Source organism: Ceratina calcarata, unplaced genomic scaffold (assembly GCF_001652005.2).
Source record: "Ceratina calcarata isolate Rehan_Ccalc_2016 unplaced genomic scaffold, ASM165200v1 scaffold54, whole genome shotgun sequence".
Taxonomy (NCBI): Eukaryota; Metazoa; Arthropoda; class Insecta; order Hymenoptera; family Apidae; genus Ceratina; species Ceratina calcarata.
The window spans coordinates 139,362-153,026 of NW_017176565.1; the positions used below are offsets into that span (position 1 = coordinate 139,362).

Below are 13,665 nucleotides of genomic sequence, written 5' to 3' on the forward strand. Positions count from 1 at the left end.
CAATTAATCGTACTTAACCCGTTAAATATCGAAGTTAGAAGGAAAACAACTTTTATTTGAAGCATTTTTCGCAATTTTGAAAAAAAAATTTTTCGTCAGCATCAATACTTAATTGGATATTTCTTTCTATACTTTTTAGCACGTAGCTATTTATTATTAGAATTATTCTTCCCACGTCTGATTTCTTTTTAATCATAAGAAATGCGTGTTTCTAAGGTATATAAACTTTTGGAATTGATTGTATAGCCAATACACCCTTAACGATAGTGGCTACACTTCGTTCAGATGAAAAGGGTTCGCGGATGGTATGATTTACTCAATATCCGGGCAACTAAATTGTAAACGTCCCAAAAGTTATTCCCAAGAAACGTTGCTTACATTGAGAATAATTGTAGCAGCAACATGACGTATTTTACTAGCTATTGTATTGGTACCTGCAGGTAGCTATAAATTTCATTAACTGGATTAAAATATTTAGTATATGCTCGGAAAAGGAGCAATGATCTCGCGACACGAAAGGTGGACCTATCGACGGTCCCAAGGTTGATTTCACGGTAGCGTTCTCGACGGAAGGGTACAAAGAAGTTACGAGAGGAAAATACATAAGTGGCAATGGAGGACGAAGGACCGAACGGACTCGCGAGGGGTAGCTATGGCTCGAGCGTTACGATAAATCAACGATACGCGCTCCACCCTCGTGACTTCTGCAGAACGTGTCCCATGGAGTCATAGAGAGCAAAGGACGCGAAGGTCCGTTTCATTGTGTTTAAAGTGCATCCCGGGTCCCGATCAACGATCGGACGTATAAACAATTTATAGTTGCTTCCTGTCACGCGTCGCCCTGTCGTTCGGGATTCGAGTCGAGGAAATCGGAAAGGAAAGAAAATTCAATAATGAAACTCGTTCAAAGTAAAATTGTTCCTTTCTCTTCTTATTCAGTCCCAATCATGTCGATCCGGTTTGAGTCAAGACTCGAACGCAAATCGGCTGGAATTGGTAGCAAGGAACAAATTATTGCGATTTAATGCTTAAGAACTGTATAAATCGATCACGCTTGTAAGTCAACGAGACCGGGACGATCGAATCGCGGGGATCAAATAAAAACAGGCGCACAGAGGGCGAGGTGGGCCCGAACGGGGGTTTCGATCTCGGAGACTCGTCTCCCTTTCTCGTTGCCCGGTCAAAGAAAGGAGAGCCCCATAGCCGTGGCGACCGATTAATTCCCGACAAAGGGGACGCGTATCGCGTAGCCCTCGACCGGCCCCTCTGAAACCCACCTTTGCCCTTGCCGGCAAGGGTGCCTCTGCCTCCCTCGCCCTGATGGTCGGGGCCTTCGCCGGCAAACGCTCCAATACGAAACGGAGGGTGGATACCATGGACGGTATATAACTGTGGGGCGAACTTTGTCGAAATGAACAGTCACCCTCGAGGCTTCGTACCCTCGACGTGTCCTCATTCACGACTGGACTTTGTCGTCTAGTGTTCACAAGCGTTCGCCAGTGCATGGGTGCATCGGTCTTTCAGCATCTTTGAGTGACTTTGCGTAAGACCGAAATGTGCGAAAAGAGGAGTTTAGCATTCTTCAGGCCATGGAGCGCCGCCGACTCGATCGAAGGAAATGAAGTAGCGAACATGCGAGAAGACGAAACGAGCGATACGAGAATACCCATCGTCGAGCACGAGGAAGATGGTCACGGTTCAGCATCGGTCTCCACGTGCGACGAGAACGGTGCTTCGGAGAACGAAGCTCCTTCGTCGCGTCGGGCCACGTGGCGACCACGCGGTAGAAGCGAGTCTTCCGCTGAGGCTGACACCGGTAGATCCGAATCCGTCGGCAGCGAAGAAGATACAAAGGGCAGCGATTCAAATTCATCCAGTGACTTCGCCATTGAATCGTCCGCTGAAACCATGTTCGCTCGATCGATCGTCGAACATACATCGGTTCTTGGAGCCTGTCCTATGACCAGCGGGTATCCGGTGTTCGCTCCGACGTGTCCACTGAGCTGTCCTTCGAGGACGATTCTGTCTGGTACAAGCGGATTCGAAACGCTGCACGATGGACCATCTTTCACGCCCATCGAGCCTCGCGTTCCTCTCGGTCCGGCCACCTCGACGTCGGGACAGTTCTATTATGGATACCCGTTCGTCCGATATTCTTCGGGATCGTGTTCACCAACGATGGAGCAAGCCGTCGAGATGCTCCACAGACAAGACGCGGTCGCGAAGCAGATGAAGAAATTGCGCCCGAAGAAATTCCGATGCGAACACTGCGACGTCGCCTTCAGCAATAACGGCCAGCTCAAAGGACACGTTCGTATACATACCGGTAAGTTTCGTCCAGGCGTTTCAGATCTGATCGTTTCGATCTTCCCACTTCCATACCAATTCAGAATTTTTAACGTCGACTTTGTTTCACAGGGGAGAGACCGTTTAAATGCGACGCGGAGGGCTGCGGAAAATCGTTCACCAGGAATGAGGAGTTGACGAGGCACAAGAGGATACACACAGGACTTCGACCACATCCGTGTGTCATCTGCGGAAAACGATTCGGCAGAAAGGATCACTTGAAGAAGCACATGAGAACGCACGAGAATCGAGATCCTTACCGAATGTCGGCAGTCGCGCTGGGGATGTTGGCTCTGGGACACGCCGTACCTCGAGGCCATCCGTTTCATCCGTACTATCCGATATGATCGGAGGTCGCATCGTCAAACGCGTCGATCTTGTTATTAGACAGTATTTTTTATACGCTCTCATACAGACGGTTTTACGCGTTGTACAGATAAATAATTACAGCTTTGTACATCGCGTACGGTCAGACGTTGTACCAGACGATCGTTGTTGCTCTGAGAAAACGGTTGTTTGTATTTTATATAGGATCGTTCGAGGGACGCTCGCCGAGACTCTGATTCGTAAAGTATTTTTGATACGACCTTTTACCGATGAAACTCTAGTCAAACGTACGATGCAATATAGAACTATTTATGCGAATCGTACGAGAGAACGGAATATCCTTTATAAGGAATTGTGAATAAATTGTTATTTATTTTGCTACTAATTTCCGAGTCTGTTCTCGTACAAACCACTCCCTGAACCAATCGAATTCCTCTTCCTCTCGACGAACAAAGATCTTCGATTCGATTTGCAGTTTCGAAAAGGCTCGGTTGAGAAGCGTTTTTAACGTTTAAAACGAGGAAACGATGCAAACGTTTGGAGGCATCATGGACGTCACCATTTTTCCCCACGATTAAATGGCGTTGCGGAAATCTCTCCGCGAACCCCTACGGGAATCCCTTTTCCATGCGATAGGGTGGCTGCCAGGGAAGGCAGGGTTCGCGAGCGAGGGTCGCGCCCTTACGCTCCCCGGAAGGGTCGGTTGCCTCGGTCTGGCTCGTTCAGCCCTCCTTCCGTTTTTTTTTCTCTGCCATCGCTTTGGCCGCAATACGCTCTTCGCGGGACGGCTCGTGGTCGCGTACATAAATGTTTCGGTCGACCCCGGAATGGGAAGTTGTCGAGGGGTGGTGGCCAGATTGCGGTCAGGCAAAAAAATTGAATTCGATCAGCTTCCCCATCTTGAAAACTCATCGGGCTGTGATCGCGGTGACAATTTTTATCCCTCGTGCTATACCTTTTCGTGATCGTCTCCTCCTCTTATGTCGACGACCACGGAGTCGCATGCATTTATATGTATGTACATAAAAAAGATTTCACGTACCGTGCAGACACCGGGGAGAGATTATTGAAGAGTGGCAGCCTTAAGGGACTTTGTGTCGTACGAAAAAGTCTGCAATTTTTTACGCCTTCTGGAATATATTAGTAAAAATATAAACGTGAGAAATAGAAAGCAAAACACTCGTCGATGTTGAACCAACTGTATAATCTACGAAATAATTAATCGATTAATCTTGAATTCGATAATAAATTCGAGGTAGAAGAAATTTTTTTAGTTAGAATCAATAATTAATTAATAAATACAATTATTTATTGCAAAATCGGATGGAATTGTTTATTGTAGCTGCAATTGCCTGATAGAGGGAAGGTCCTATGCAATTTCATTCTATCTCCATCGAAAAGAACGACTGTCGACTGTGTTTCGAGACCCGTTGGGCCTCCATTCTCTGTCCCAACGATTACACGGGCACTGCCACTATTTAGTAATGTCTCCTCAATGGCAGAGAGAAGAAGTCGAACAGTTTACGGGAAAAGTGAACGGATAAAACGAATCCGTTGAATGGGAGGACAATGGTGTGTGTTCGCCTCGGTCCGTCGAAGTTGGGAAAACTCGGTCAGCGCAGGACCAAGTGCAGATCAGATTCTCACACTTGGACAGGCTGATTTTGCGTAGCGTGCCAGCAAGCAACCCCCGCTGAGACATTCGTCCGAGCTCGATGACACCCTCCTACCGATTCCATGATACATTACAACGCGCCCTCCACTCGTTTCTATTCACCTTCGCTCGACGTTTACGTTCCCTTTCGTTCGTTCGCGCGCATTTTCTTTGTACAGGTATCGAAGATGCACATTGAATCATTTATGAAAATCACACGTGGAATCTACGAAGGTGACACGTCTCCACGTCGATCTTCGCTCATAATTTCGCTCGATACCTGTTCCATTTCGCAACGAATCAGTACGTCATCCATAATTTACCCCATGTCGTTTCACCAACGATCCTCGGGTTATTTCGACGTTTGAAAGAGGGTGACTTCGATTCTATAGGGTTTGAATCGTTTAAACGTCTCGGATTACAGTCTCCCTAATCTCGGATTACGACGACGATCCCCTCGACTATTTTACGCCAGGATTTGGTAAGCTGCACACGACTTCTGAAGCGCGACTTCTTTAATTTCCCAAACACAAGAAACGTCTTTGTTAATTCGTAATGTTTCAAAGGAAGAAGTTTGAACGAAAGACCGGTTCGACCCTGATCTCTACCAGGTAAATTATTACTCAACGACATGGGAAGCGCTATTGGGAAGTCTGAGTTTTCCATTCGACACCCCGTCGACGAGATTCGATCATCGAAGGGAATCTGGGGGAACAGGAAGAACACCCGGTGCGAGGTGCGAACGCGAACACAGTCGATTTCGTTTCAACGATTCGCGACACTTGCCTATCCACTTCGTGCGTCGGCGGAAGACTTTCCTTGCAAAGGTGAGCGCAGAGATAATAATTGTTATCAGACAGTTCCGTGGCAAACGTTTCGCGTTGTCAACCATTACAAAAATAAATCTCGACGTCGCATCGATGTCTCTCTCTTCGATGGAATCTCCCAGCGCGTTTCCCTCGTGTCGACATCTTGTTTCTTCTAGGCATTCGTCCTTTTAAACTGCCCTTATTCTTGAAGATATACCGTTCCCTCGATACCTTCTCTCTCGACGAGCGATCCGCGTCCCCTTTCTAAAATTGCATTCGCCACTGCGATTCTTCCAGTGCCCAGAAGCCTCTCGATCTTCCCCGGTATTACCTGAATCGGCGATTCACGGCTATGGATGTGCGACGAGCACCGGGTGGTCCTGTGTATCAAAACGTTTGCCCACGTCATTGTTGCGTCTCCGACGCTCTCGATGCGATCCGTCTCCCCGTTTAAAAATCGTTTAGCCCCTAATAGGCAGTCGCTGGCGTCGTACGCCAGCGTTCAGGTGGCCGACGACGAGCATCGGCATGGCCCACGGCCCCACGGGGTTCCCGGTCCACGACGCCCGGGGCGCGTTGACTCTTTGATATATGGATCGTTTAGAATCGCGTACGAGCGAATCTTGGGAGTTTACCCTGACCGTTTTCAACGAGAGAGGCTGCCGACGCGACGTTCTCGTAAGTTTTATACCGAGAACGGCGACGCCGACGGGGGTGAAAGTGGGAATGGAGAGTGTAAATCGATAGAAATAATCTTTGTATTCAATGTGCTGTAAGTGCATGCAATTATTCTTTTATTTTACTTCTACTGATACATATATGTCTTCTAAAAATTTGGCTACACATTTTCATGACGAACCACTCGTTTCAGTGGTCACAATTGTCTGATTTCATAAATCGGTTCATCTATTATGTTTCCACCCGGTCCGTAATTGCAGACCAAGTACAGAGTCGTCCACGGGGAATGTGGCATGTTATATTCGATCTTGCCGCAACCGATTCTGTCCGTGTTCGCCCATACGATTTGAGTGTAGTGAGCTACCTGCCCAAAGTTCTCGCCTCTGATAAAGGAACGAGGATATCAGAAAAATTGTGCGTCGACAGCGATTACGTACGTGCAGTTACGTACGTGAGTTGAGAAATTTGGTTCCTGTCGAAGTCTTTCACTTCGTCGTACCACGATTGGACGAGCTGCTCGAATCTGATGCCAGCTTCGTTGAACCATTGACTCCAGGCAGAATTTTGCCCGACGTATCCGTCAGATGCTAAACACACCGACATCGCTCGTTTATGATATCAACCCGAAATTTAAAACGCGAAAACTGTGTTCGATCAACGGTATAGACTAGAAAAATTTTTACCGTCATTTCTGCATTGATCATGGCCGAACTCGCATTGATTGGCCCACCTTTGAGCCACCTCGGCCAAGCCATCGTCCCAGATCTTAAAATTCAAGTTCCTTATGAACAGGACGAAACAGTGACATCGAACCGATTGGAATGCGTCTCTAACAAGAAGACCGGATATTTTTTTTAACCCCTTCCCGTACTTTAGCGACTCGGACTCGCGATGAAGATTTTTGCCCAAATATGAATATCGCGAGTCTGACTCGCGACCAGATACTTGGGGCAAAGATAAATATCACGAGTCTGTCTCGCGACCAGATACGTGGGGCAAACATAAATATCACGAGTCTGAGTTGCGAACAGATACTTAGTACAGATAGTACTTATAATTAATACAGATAGTTTCGTCGAGCTAAATGGCACGGGAAGGGGTTAATATATTCTGTAAATCATACCAGGGTTTTCATGTTCGAGGCCGGAGGCTGAGGACCAGACACGCCTCGTTTCTCCAATCCAGCGGCGACGTACACTCTAAGATCGTTATGCTGTTGGAGTATCTTAGCTTTCTCTTCGTCCGTGAATCCTGTAGAAAATACCCAACCGCAAGCCGGCGACGGCTCTGGATTCTGCAATTACGAACGAGAGCCAGAAACGTGCGAGAGACACAAACACGTATATGACAAGGCGTTGAAATTATGTTCTGTACTAACTGGATACTTGCACAAGGTGTGATTAGACTTGCACGAGTACTCGTTGCAGTCGAAGGCTATACTCGCGATCGCGAGTAACGGGACAATGCCGATACAGAGAAATATCTTCATTATCATAATTATCTTCTTATCGCTGCGTCAACTTCAAAAGCCCAGTTTCGGACTGTACATACGCTTGTACTGAACGCGTATACCTGTATTTATTGCCTGGCTTATCGGCCAAAGCGTATCGTTTTTCGTCGTTTCTTTAGCGTGCTGTTTTGATTTATCTCCCGTCCTAATAGTGAACCGTCTCCTATTTCCATTTTAATCGCACGCTCGTTATCACCGTTGTCGTTTACTTTAAATGACAAAAAAAAACACTTCTCGAGGATTCTAAATCAAGGACCGAGGGTACGGTACCCGGGTGCTGTATCGATCGGATCTTATCGATCAACGTTCATCCCGTTTTACGTCTGATGTACCGAGTACTCGACGGTGAAAAATAGCGCAGCGACGTAAAGTGACGCATTGCGATTTGATAAGACTTTAAACTCGTTTTAGTTTAATTCAAGAAAATTTTCAGTTTCCACCATCACGTTCGTCACTGTCTTAACAGTTTGCATATTTCAAGTTCTAAATACAAGGAAACACGTTAGACAGTATTTATGTGTTGGAGATAGCACCTTAATGGAGAGTTTATTATAATTCTGTCAACGGGGTAGTTACAGTGTTTCATTTTCGAATGATTAATTGCAAGTGTGGCGAGTGTGACAAGTGTGACGTGTCGTTCACTTCTTTTTCTTCTGCTTCGAGGAACTTTTCTTCTTCTTCTTCTTCTTCTTTACCTGTTCCTGCACCGTGGGCACCTTGGCCGGCTCGACGGTCCTCGCCAGCTTCTCGTACACCGATCTCATTGCGGGCGACCACGGACGAGCGGTTCTGAACTCGAGATCGACGCTGAACTTCTTGTCACCTTCGGTCTTCCGCTTCTTCACCCTCAACAGAAATATATTCGGGTTCTCCTCCTGGTCGATCGTCCGAGGGCGAGCGTCGTAGGCCTGCTCGTGGGCGCGAGGGCGCCGCTCGCGTACGTCCGGGTCAGAGTTCTTCACTTGTGGGTACAACGTGATGGTTCTTTTGCCAGCGGCGGGAGTGATTCCTATCTCCTCTGTCTTCCGTTTCGGCAACGTGTCCTCGACGCAATCGCATGGCGGATCGAATTCCGGTCTCACCGGTTCGTCTTGTGTTCTGATCACCAGTCTGTTCTCGTTGATCACGGCTTCCAGTTCTTTGAACGGTAAACCGCTCTCCGCGATCTCTGAACGAACATCCTTTTTTTCTTCTTCGTAGGACTCGCACGGATCCACGGGACAGCACGCTGAAGGGGCTTGTTCGATCTCTGGCTGAGGAGTGACTGGTCTCGGGACGCTATAAGGAATCGTGGGGCAATCCCGATCCCGAGGCTTTTCACGAGACTTCGCGGAAGCGCAGCAAGGCAGGCAAGACTCGTCCGACGGCGGTGGACATCCGCACTTATGCGTGGCTACTATCATCTCGGTCCCGGCTCAGAAGAGGAGAAAGAAGAAGAGGAAGAAGAAGGGATCGATCTGCATGTTGACGGATGAATTTTACAGGAGCGGATACCGTTAGAACGGCGTCATGGTGGAAAGAGGTTGGTGTGCGCATCGTGAACGTGTCCGACGTTGCCCGAACTGAACTCGTTTCGCGAGACATCGATTCGCGAATCCGCCCCGAACCGTCAAAGACGCGACGACCTTTTTCCCCTTTTCCTCCCATTAAGGATCGGTCCTACCGATTTCTCGTCTAAATTCCAAGTGTTCACAGATCGGAGCGTCACGTCTCGAAATTCTACCCTTCCTCTCTATGTCGGTCGTCGTGATCGTTCGTCGAAATGTATTCTTGTCCTCCGATGCCACCGGCACCCTGCCCACCGGACTGTCCGCCCTCGAAACCGAAGGACGACGAGTCGTCCAAGTACTACCGCGAAATCGGGACCGAGATGATCGGGAATCGGTTGATAATCCGCATGGAAAGGGAGAAGGGGAAATCGAGGAAGCTGAAGGACTGGGACCCGCCGTGTGACTGCGACGTGGTGATACAGAGGCCCACCGGGAAAGAGGGACCGAAGATATTAAAAGTCGCTGACAACAATCAAATTCTGTTCCGTATCGAGTCGAGGTCCTCCATGTCGAAGAAGGATGGCAACGAGATGATGCCTCAAGCCGTCTCTTACGAAGTTAGAACTTTATTTAAACGTCCCTGTACATATTGGGAAGGCTGTGTTAAAACGCTCATGCTCCGCTTTGCTCGTCGCACAGGTCGGCCAATGCAGGGGTGGGCCAAATACGAACGATCAGTGTAGGACGGTCACTATTTATCCGGTTGCCGACAGTGCGGGTGCTCAGCAAGTGCACACCGATCGGCTTACGTTGGACGACGAGAACGTGTTCTTGTTAAAAGTGAAGAACAAACCAGATGCTGACGACAAACCGAGAAAGAACATAGAGCTCGAGATGAGGACACCGAAACCGCCGAGTCCATCGGCTGCACCCACTTCGCTGACTATGTCTTCGTCCACGATAAAATTGTCGGAATCGGAGAAGGTCGCTCTCGAGGCAGAGGAAGACTGCTTCAAAGCCGGGGCACCGCCGAAGCCGACGAAAAGAGATAAGAAAAGGAAAAAGAAGAGGAGATGAAATTTGCACTTTGCATATATAAAAAATATATAAGTTCGATCGCGTCGGCAGCATGGGACGATCTGTCCTGTCTCCAAACGAAGCCAGCGAAAATGCGAAGACAGGTCTGCGACGCGTAAGAATGCACGAGTCACTGTTCGCGTCGTTCGTTCATCCGCGGTAGGAGCAGCCGTGGCTGATCGGTTCGTCACGGCCAGATGAGTTGCCGCCGGTGGTTTCCATTCTTGAGGAGGGCCATAGCTTGTCGATGAACGACGTCTCTCTCCCGGGACCCCGTTCTGCTCATTCACACCATCCTCCTAATTGACTCTGACTCCTACCGTGATCATTGTACGCTGTATTTCGCAGAAGTCTACTATCCCATTCATCCTGGTAACGGAGGTTCACGTTTCTCTGTGATTACGAAAAGTTCCAATGAACGTGGCAGTTCCTCGAGTCAGTCACGACTCGTGATTATCATTATCTATTTATTTGGACGAATTCGAATCTGGATCTTCTTCCACATCGATTTCCATCCCTTCGGGTGTGATGGAAATTCGTATACACCGTCTCTCTCTCTGTGTGGTCGACGTCTCTTGAAAATAATTCTGACCAATAAATCAGACCTGCCGGTAGATCAACTCGAGGTAGGAAATGTCACGATGTACGAAAAACAGCGTGACACGCACGGTCGCGGTGGTAGGTGGAAAGACAGACGTCTTTTCCAGCGGGAATCGACGGTAAAGAAAAGCCTGCGGTCAGCGGTGAACGAAACGACGATTGACCAAGATATTGTACCTACGTGGGACGAGAGAAGGATCTCTTCGAGGGAGAAGAATGATTCGAGAGACCGATCGAGTAACGAGGGGACGATTCTCGCACGGTTTTCACGCCAGTTTTGAGACCTGTCCACCACCTCTGCTCTTCTAACGATTCTCTCATCGAGATCGAACCAAGAAGCCGAGATCATCGTTGACGAGTGACGCAAGTTGCATTAATCCAAACGACTGATCGCGAGCACACGGTTTACGTTGTACGTCTTACGACGACGTACAATTTTCACTGCCACGAGAGATACCGTGACAAATGATCTAATTCTACCTGAGGTCATTGTTAATGCCATACGCCCGCGATACCGTTCGCGACCCAACCGGTTACGCCCATAATCATCCTTTCGAGTTGACGTCGATGGCACCCATTTTTCATCGGACGCGAGGTGGCCCTCCCACGACAGTCGAGATCTCACGATGTTACCCTGAAATATCGTCTTCATTCGCTGTTCCCTCGTTGTCTGCGTTCAGTATTTTTTTTCTCTTTTAATTCCCTGACACCGTAAATAGGGCTACGATGGGCGGGTGGCCGTTCCCCGGTCCGTCGAGAAACAGTGAATGGGATCGAAGTCGTGGCCTCCATTCAGACCGGCACCTGACTCCTGACTTTCTCGATCGTGAGAATCGTTTCGGAAATTTTTTTCGCCTCCGATCGACCTCGTCGTTGAAAAAACGAAAGGAACCTTTCAGAAACGGTGTTCGAGTGGAAAAGTGATCGCGAAGAGGGTGGTCGAAGTTTCTCCGCGATTTATGCGTTCATCGTAATAACATTTCAGGCGTTTCTCAGATCTCGCTGACCTTTATGGGACGTTATACAGCGCGTGTGCATTGACGACATCGGTCCCGATCGAAACTGACCCAGTTTTTTGTCATTCAGACAAAATTCGACGGAACTACTTGATTCGAACAACGTTTCAGACGTCTCTAGCCAAACCCCTTTTCTCTCTCACAATAAATTATTATTTTACATTTTATGGCGGCGTATCAGAAACTCGGATAAAAGGCATTTATTTTTAACAAATTCGATAATCAGTATTCATGGATCGAAACGTCGATGAGCTTATCGTATCGTAGACAGCCGATCAGCTCAGGACGGTCTTTATTTAATTCGTCGATTCTTTATCGAATACACGTCGATGACTCTCGTCCAATGTCCTTACGTGTGCAGGGTCTGATACACCGGTTTACCAGGGATGTTACCTTTCGGTCCGTAGAGGCAATACAAAGTGAGTTTCAGAAGATCTGTACGGTAGAGCAGGCTTCCGCAACCTATTCTGTACGATTTCGCCCAGACCATGTTCGTGTAGAGGTAGCTCCTCGGATCGAACCTGTTTCGTAAATTTGTTCGCTGCAAACTTCGATTCGCTCGGCAATTTTTAATCTCCGATGAGAAACTTACTTATTCTTGCACACCTTGGTACTGTCCATGTCCTTCACGTGCGCGTACATGTAGTTGACCAACGCGGTGATGTTCGAAGTTATCACGTCCCCGTCGTTGTAGTGCATCACGTAACTCTGACCTACGTCGAATCTCTCTGAAATATTCAGACGATTAATACTGAACTCCATTCGTTTGCTTCATCTAAAGTTTTTCGAGACCTAATCGTTCGCCGCACTCGACCGCGTTTGACTTATGAATAATTTGTAATTACCAACGTCAACGCAGGGCGCGTTTTCGAAATGACATCGTTCCACCCATCTCTGAGCTATCTCGGCCAATTCCGGGTCCCAACTCTAAAAAAAAAACGATTCTCTGACGTTGATTCTATAACGATCGCATCGTTCGCATTTATACCAGTATTCGCATGTTCGACGCCCCGGGTTGCGGTCCCGGACGTCCTTGAATTTCGAACCCTTGCGCCACGTACGCTCGTAGCTCGTTGTGCCTGTCGACGATCAGTTTCTTCTCCCAATCCTTTAAACCTTTGGATAGTATGTTGCCGCATTCGTACGCCGGAGTCGGGTTCTGCATCGATGGGATCGTCATTACGACAAGTTTTACGCTCGTCGAGCGAAAATGAGATTAAAAGTAGCTAGTGATCACGGTGTGTGCATTTATTTCTTCTCTATCGCACGCGTCCGTTCCTTTACGCGTGGTACATAAGAGAGTACACTTCGGACGAATGCGGACGATCTTTCACGTACGCACCGTTTTCATACACGAGTCAACGGGAATCGCACCCTATTCAAACGAAAAAACGGATTCGTACTTACGGGATAAGTGCAGAGAACGTGTCTCTTGCCCTTGGCCGTGCACGCGTTCGACCGGCAGTCAAAGACGGCCCTGCTCGGATTCACCATGACCGCGGCTACTAGTGCGACCCAGAGTAACTCCATAATCGCTTTCCTACTTTCGATCGGCAAATATCAACAGGAAGCAAGGAGCGAGCGTACGATGCCTATTTATTGAACGGCTTATCAACGTGCTCTCCTCCTCTCAAAATCGTTCACGTTAGAAGGATATTTTTTATGCCTGTCGAGCCAATGGTCCACTGAGATTCGCACGTACTAACTCAGGCGGAATTGATTAATTTCAGATTTTAAACTGTGCGTTTATTTGCGTGGGAGGCGATAACGATTTGTATTTAGTCGTTTGGCGAGCAACGCCGAAATCAGTTTGATCAGTATTTTTCTTGTTTCAATGAGACACGAGGATGAGAGTGAAACGGAGAGATCAGATCAATCAATGCATGGATCTCGTTCAACTAGTTCGCATTTATTGTCGTACGATAACACGAGACAGTTTTAAGGTAATAATAACAACCCAAAAAATTGACCTTTTCATGAAAAGGTAAAGAAATGGGCAAGTTTGAGATGCCTAGTTCTTATAATCAATAAAACAAAATAACTGTTCGCCGAATATTTAACAACATGTAATTTCTTCTAAATACTTTTATACACGAAATAGTCTTGCATACACGTTTAAAAGCATAAAATTTAGATGTCAAAGCCACCATTCCCAAAG

At 47.6% G+C, this 13,665-nt stretch overlaps 6 protein-coding genes across 7 annotated transcripts in view; 2 read left to right on the plus strand and 4 right to left on the minus strand.

Moving 5' to 3' along the window:
* Positions 1–266: 266 nt before the first annotated feature.
* Positions 267–2,946, plus strand: LOC108628702 (zinc finger protein 629). Its single transcript, XM_018030795.2, has 2 exons — positions 267–2,326; positions 2,419–2,946. The coding sequence occupies exons 1-2, from the start codon at positions 1,555–1,557 to the stop codon at positions 2,691–2,693; spliced, it is 1,047 nt and encodes a 348-aa protein (XP_017886284.2). The 5' UTR covers positions 267–1,554; the 3' UTR covers positions 2,694–2,946.
* Positions 2,947–5,904: 2,958 nt separating this feature from the next.
* LOC108628720 (venom allergen 3-like) lies at positions 5,905–7,371 on the minus strand. The gene is made up of 5 exons (XM_018030815.2): positions 7,193–7,371; positions 6,938–7,108; positions 6,498–6,579; positions 6,266–6,401; positions 5,905–6,197 (listed from the first exon to the last, which is right to left on the minus strand). Exons 1-5 carry the CDS (start codon positions 7,307–7,309, stop codon positions 6,011–6,013), a joined length of 693 nt encoding a protein of 230 aa, XP_017886304.1. The 5' UTR covers positions 7,310–7,371; the 3' UTR covers positions 5,905–6,010.
* Positions 7,372–7,462: 91 nt separating this feature from the next.
* LOC108628703 (uncharacterized) lies at positions 7,463–8,754 on the minus strand. The gene has a single exon (XM_018030797.2). The coding sequence runs from the start codon at positions 8,725–8,727 to the stop codon at positions 7,963–7,965; it is 765 nt and encodes a 254-aa protein (XP_017886286.1). The 5' UTR covers positions 8,728–8,754; the 3' UTR covers positions 7,463–7,962.
* Positions 8,755–8,756: 2 nt separating this feature from the next.
* Positions 8,757–11,198, plus strand: LOC108628704 (uncharacterized). 2 transcript variants are annotated; one of them, XM_018030798.2, is made up of 3 exons: positions 8,757–8,846; positions 9,020–9,431; positions 9,514–11,198. In XM_018030798.2, exons 2-3 carry the CDS (start codon positions 9,087–9,089, stop codon positions 9,889–9,891), a joined length of 723 nt encoding a protein of 240 aa, XP_017886287.1. In that variant the 5' UTR covers positions 8,757–8,846; positions 9,020–9,086; the 3' UTR covers positions 9,892–11,198. The 2 variants fall into 2 exon arrangements, with proteins under 2 accessions (XP_017886287.1, XP_026672557.1); XM_026816756.1 differs by having other exon boundaries at positions 8,759–8,846; positions 9,011–9,431.
* Positions 11,199–11,831: 633 nt separating this feature from the next.
* LOC108628705 (venom allergen 5-like) lies at positions 11,832–12,269 on the minus strand. The gene is made up of 2 exons (XM_026816761.1): positions 12,100–12,269; positions 11,832–12,028 (listed from the first exon to the last, which is right to left on the minus strand). Exons 1-2 carry the CDS (start codon positions 12,267–12,269, stop codon positions 11,857–11,859), a joined length of 342 nt encoding a protein of 113 aa, XP_026672562.1. The 3' UTR covers positions 11,832–11,856.
* LOC113463809 (venom allergen 5 2-like) overlaps positions 12,211–13,665 on the minus strand; it is a 3,901-nt gene continuing 2,446 nt past the window's right edge. Inside the window, exons 2-3 of the mRNA XM_026816762.1 lie at positions 12,496–12,711; positions 12,211–12,434 (exon numbers count right to left, since the gene is read on the minus strand). Of these exons, the coding sequence (XP_026672563.1) occupies positions 12,300–12,434; positions 12,496–12,711 (351 nt within the window). The 3' untranslated portion in view covers positions 12,211–12,299. The remainder of the gene's footprint in view (positions 12,435–12,495; positions 12,712–13,665) is intronic.

Coding starts and splice junctions, on each gene's coding strand:
- LOC108628702 (XM_018030795.2), top strand. CDS start 1,555: ATGTGCGAAAAGAGGAGTTTAGCATTCTTCAGGCCATGGAGCGCCGCC. Junction 2,327..2,418: donor ACACGTTCGTATACATACCG/GTAAGTTTCGTC, acceptor TTTGTTTCACAG/GGGAGAGACCGTTTAAATGC.
- LOC108628720 (XM_018030815.2), bottom strand. CDS start 7,309: ATGATAATGAAGATATTTCTCTGTATCGGCATTGTCCCGTTACTCGCG. Junction 7,109..7,192: donor ACACCTTGTGCAAGTATCCA/GTTAGTACAGAA, acceptor TCGTAATTGCAG/AATCCAGAGCCGTCGCCGGC. Junction 6,580..6,937: donor CCTCGAACATGAAAACCCTG/GTATGATTTACA, acceptor TTGAATTTTAAG/ATCTGGGACGATGGCTTGGC.
- LOC108628703 (XM_018030797.2), bottom strand. CDS start 8,727: ATGATAGTAGCCACGCATAAGTGCGGATGTCCACCGCCGTCGGACGAG.
- LOC108628704 (XM_018030798.2), top strand. CDS start 9,087: ATGTATTCTTGTCCTCCGATGCCACCGGCACCCTGCCCACCGGACTGT. Junction 9,432..9,513: donor CTCAAGCCGTCTCTTACGAA/GTTAGAACTTTA, acceptor CTCGTCGCACAG/GTCGGCCAATGCAGGGGTGG.
- LOC108628705 (XM_026816761.1), bottom strand. CDS start 12,269: ATGGAGTTCAGTATTAATCGTCTGAATATTTCAGAGAGATTCGACGTA. Junction 12,029..12,099: donor ACCAAGGTGTGCAAGAATAA/GTAAGTTTCTCA, acceptor TTTACGAAACAG/GTTCGATCCGAGGAGCTACC.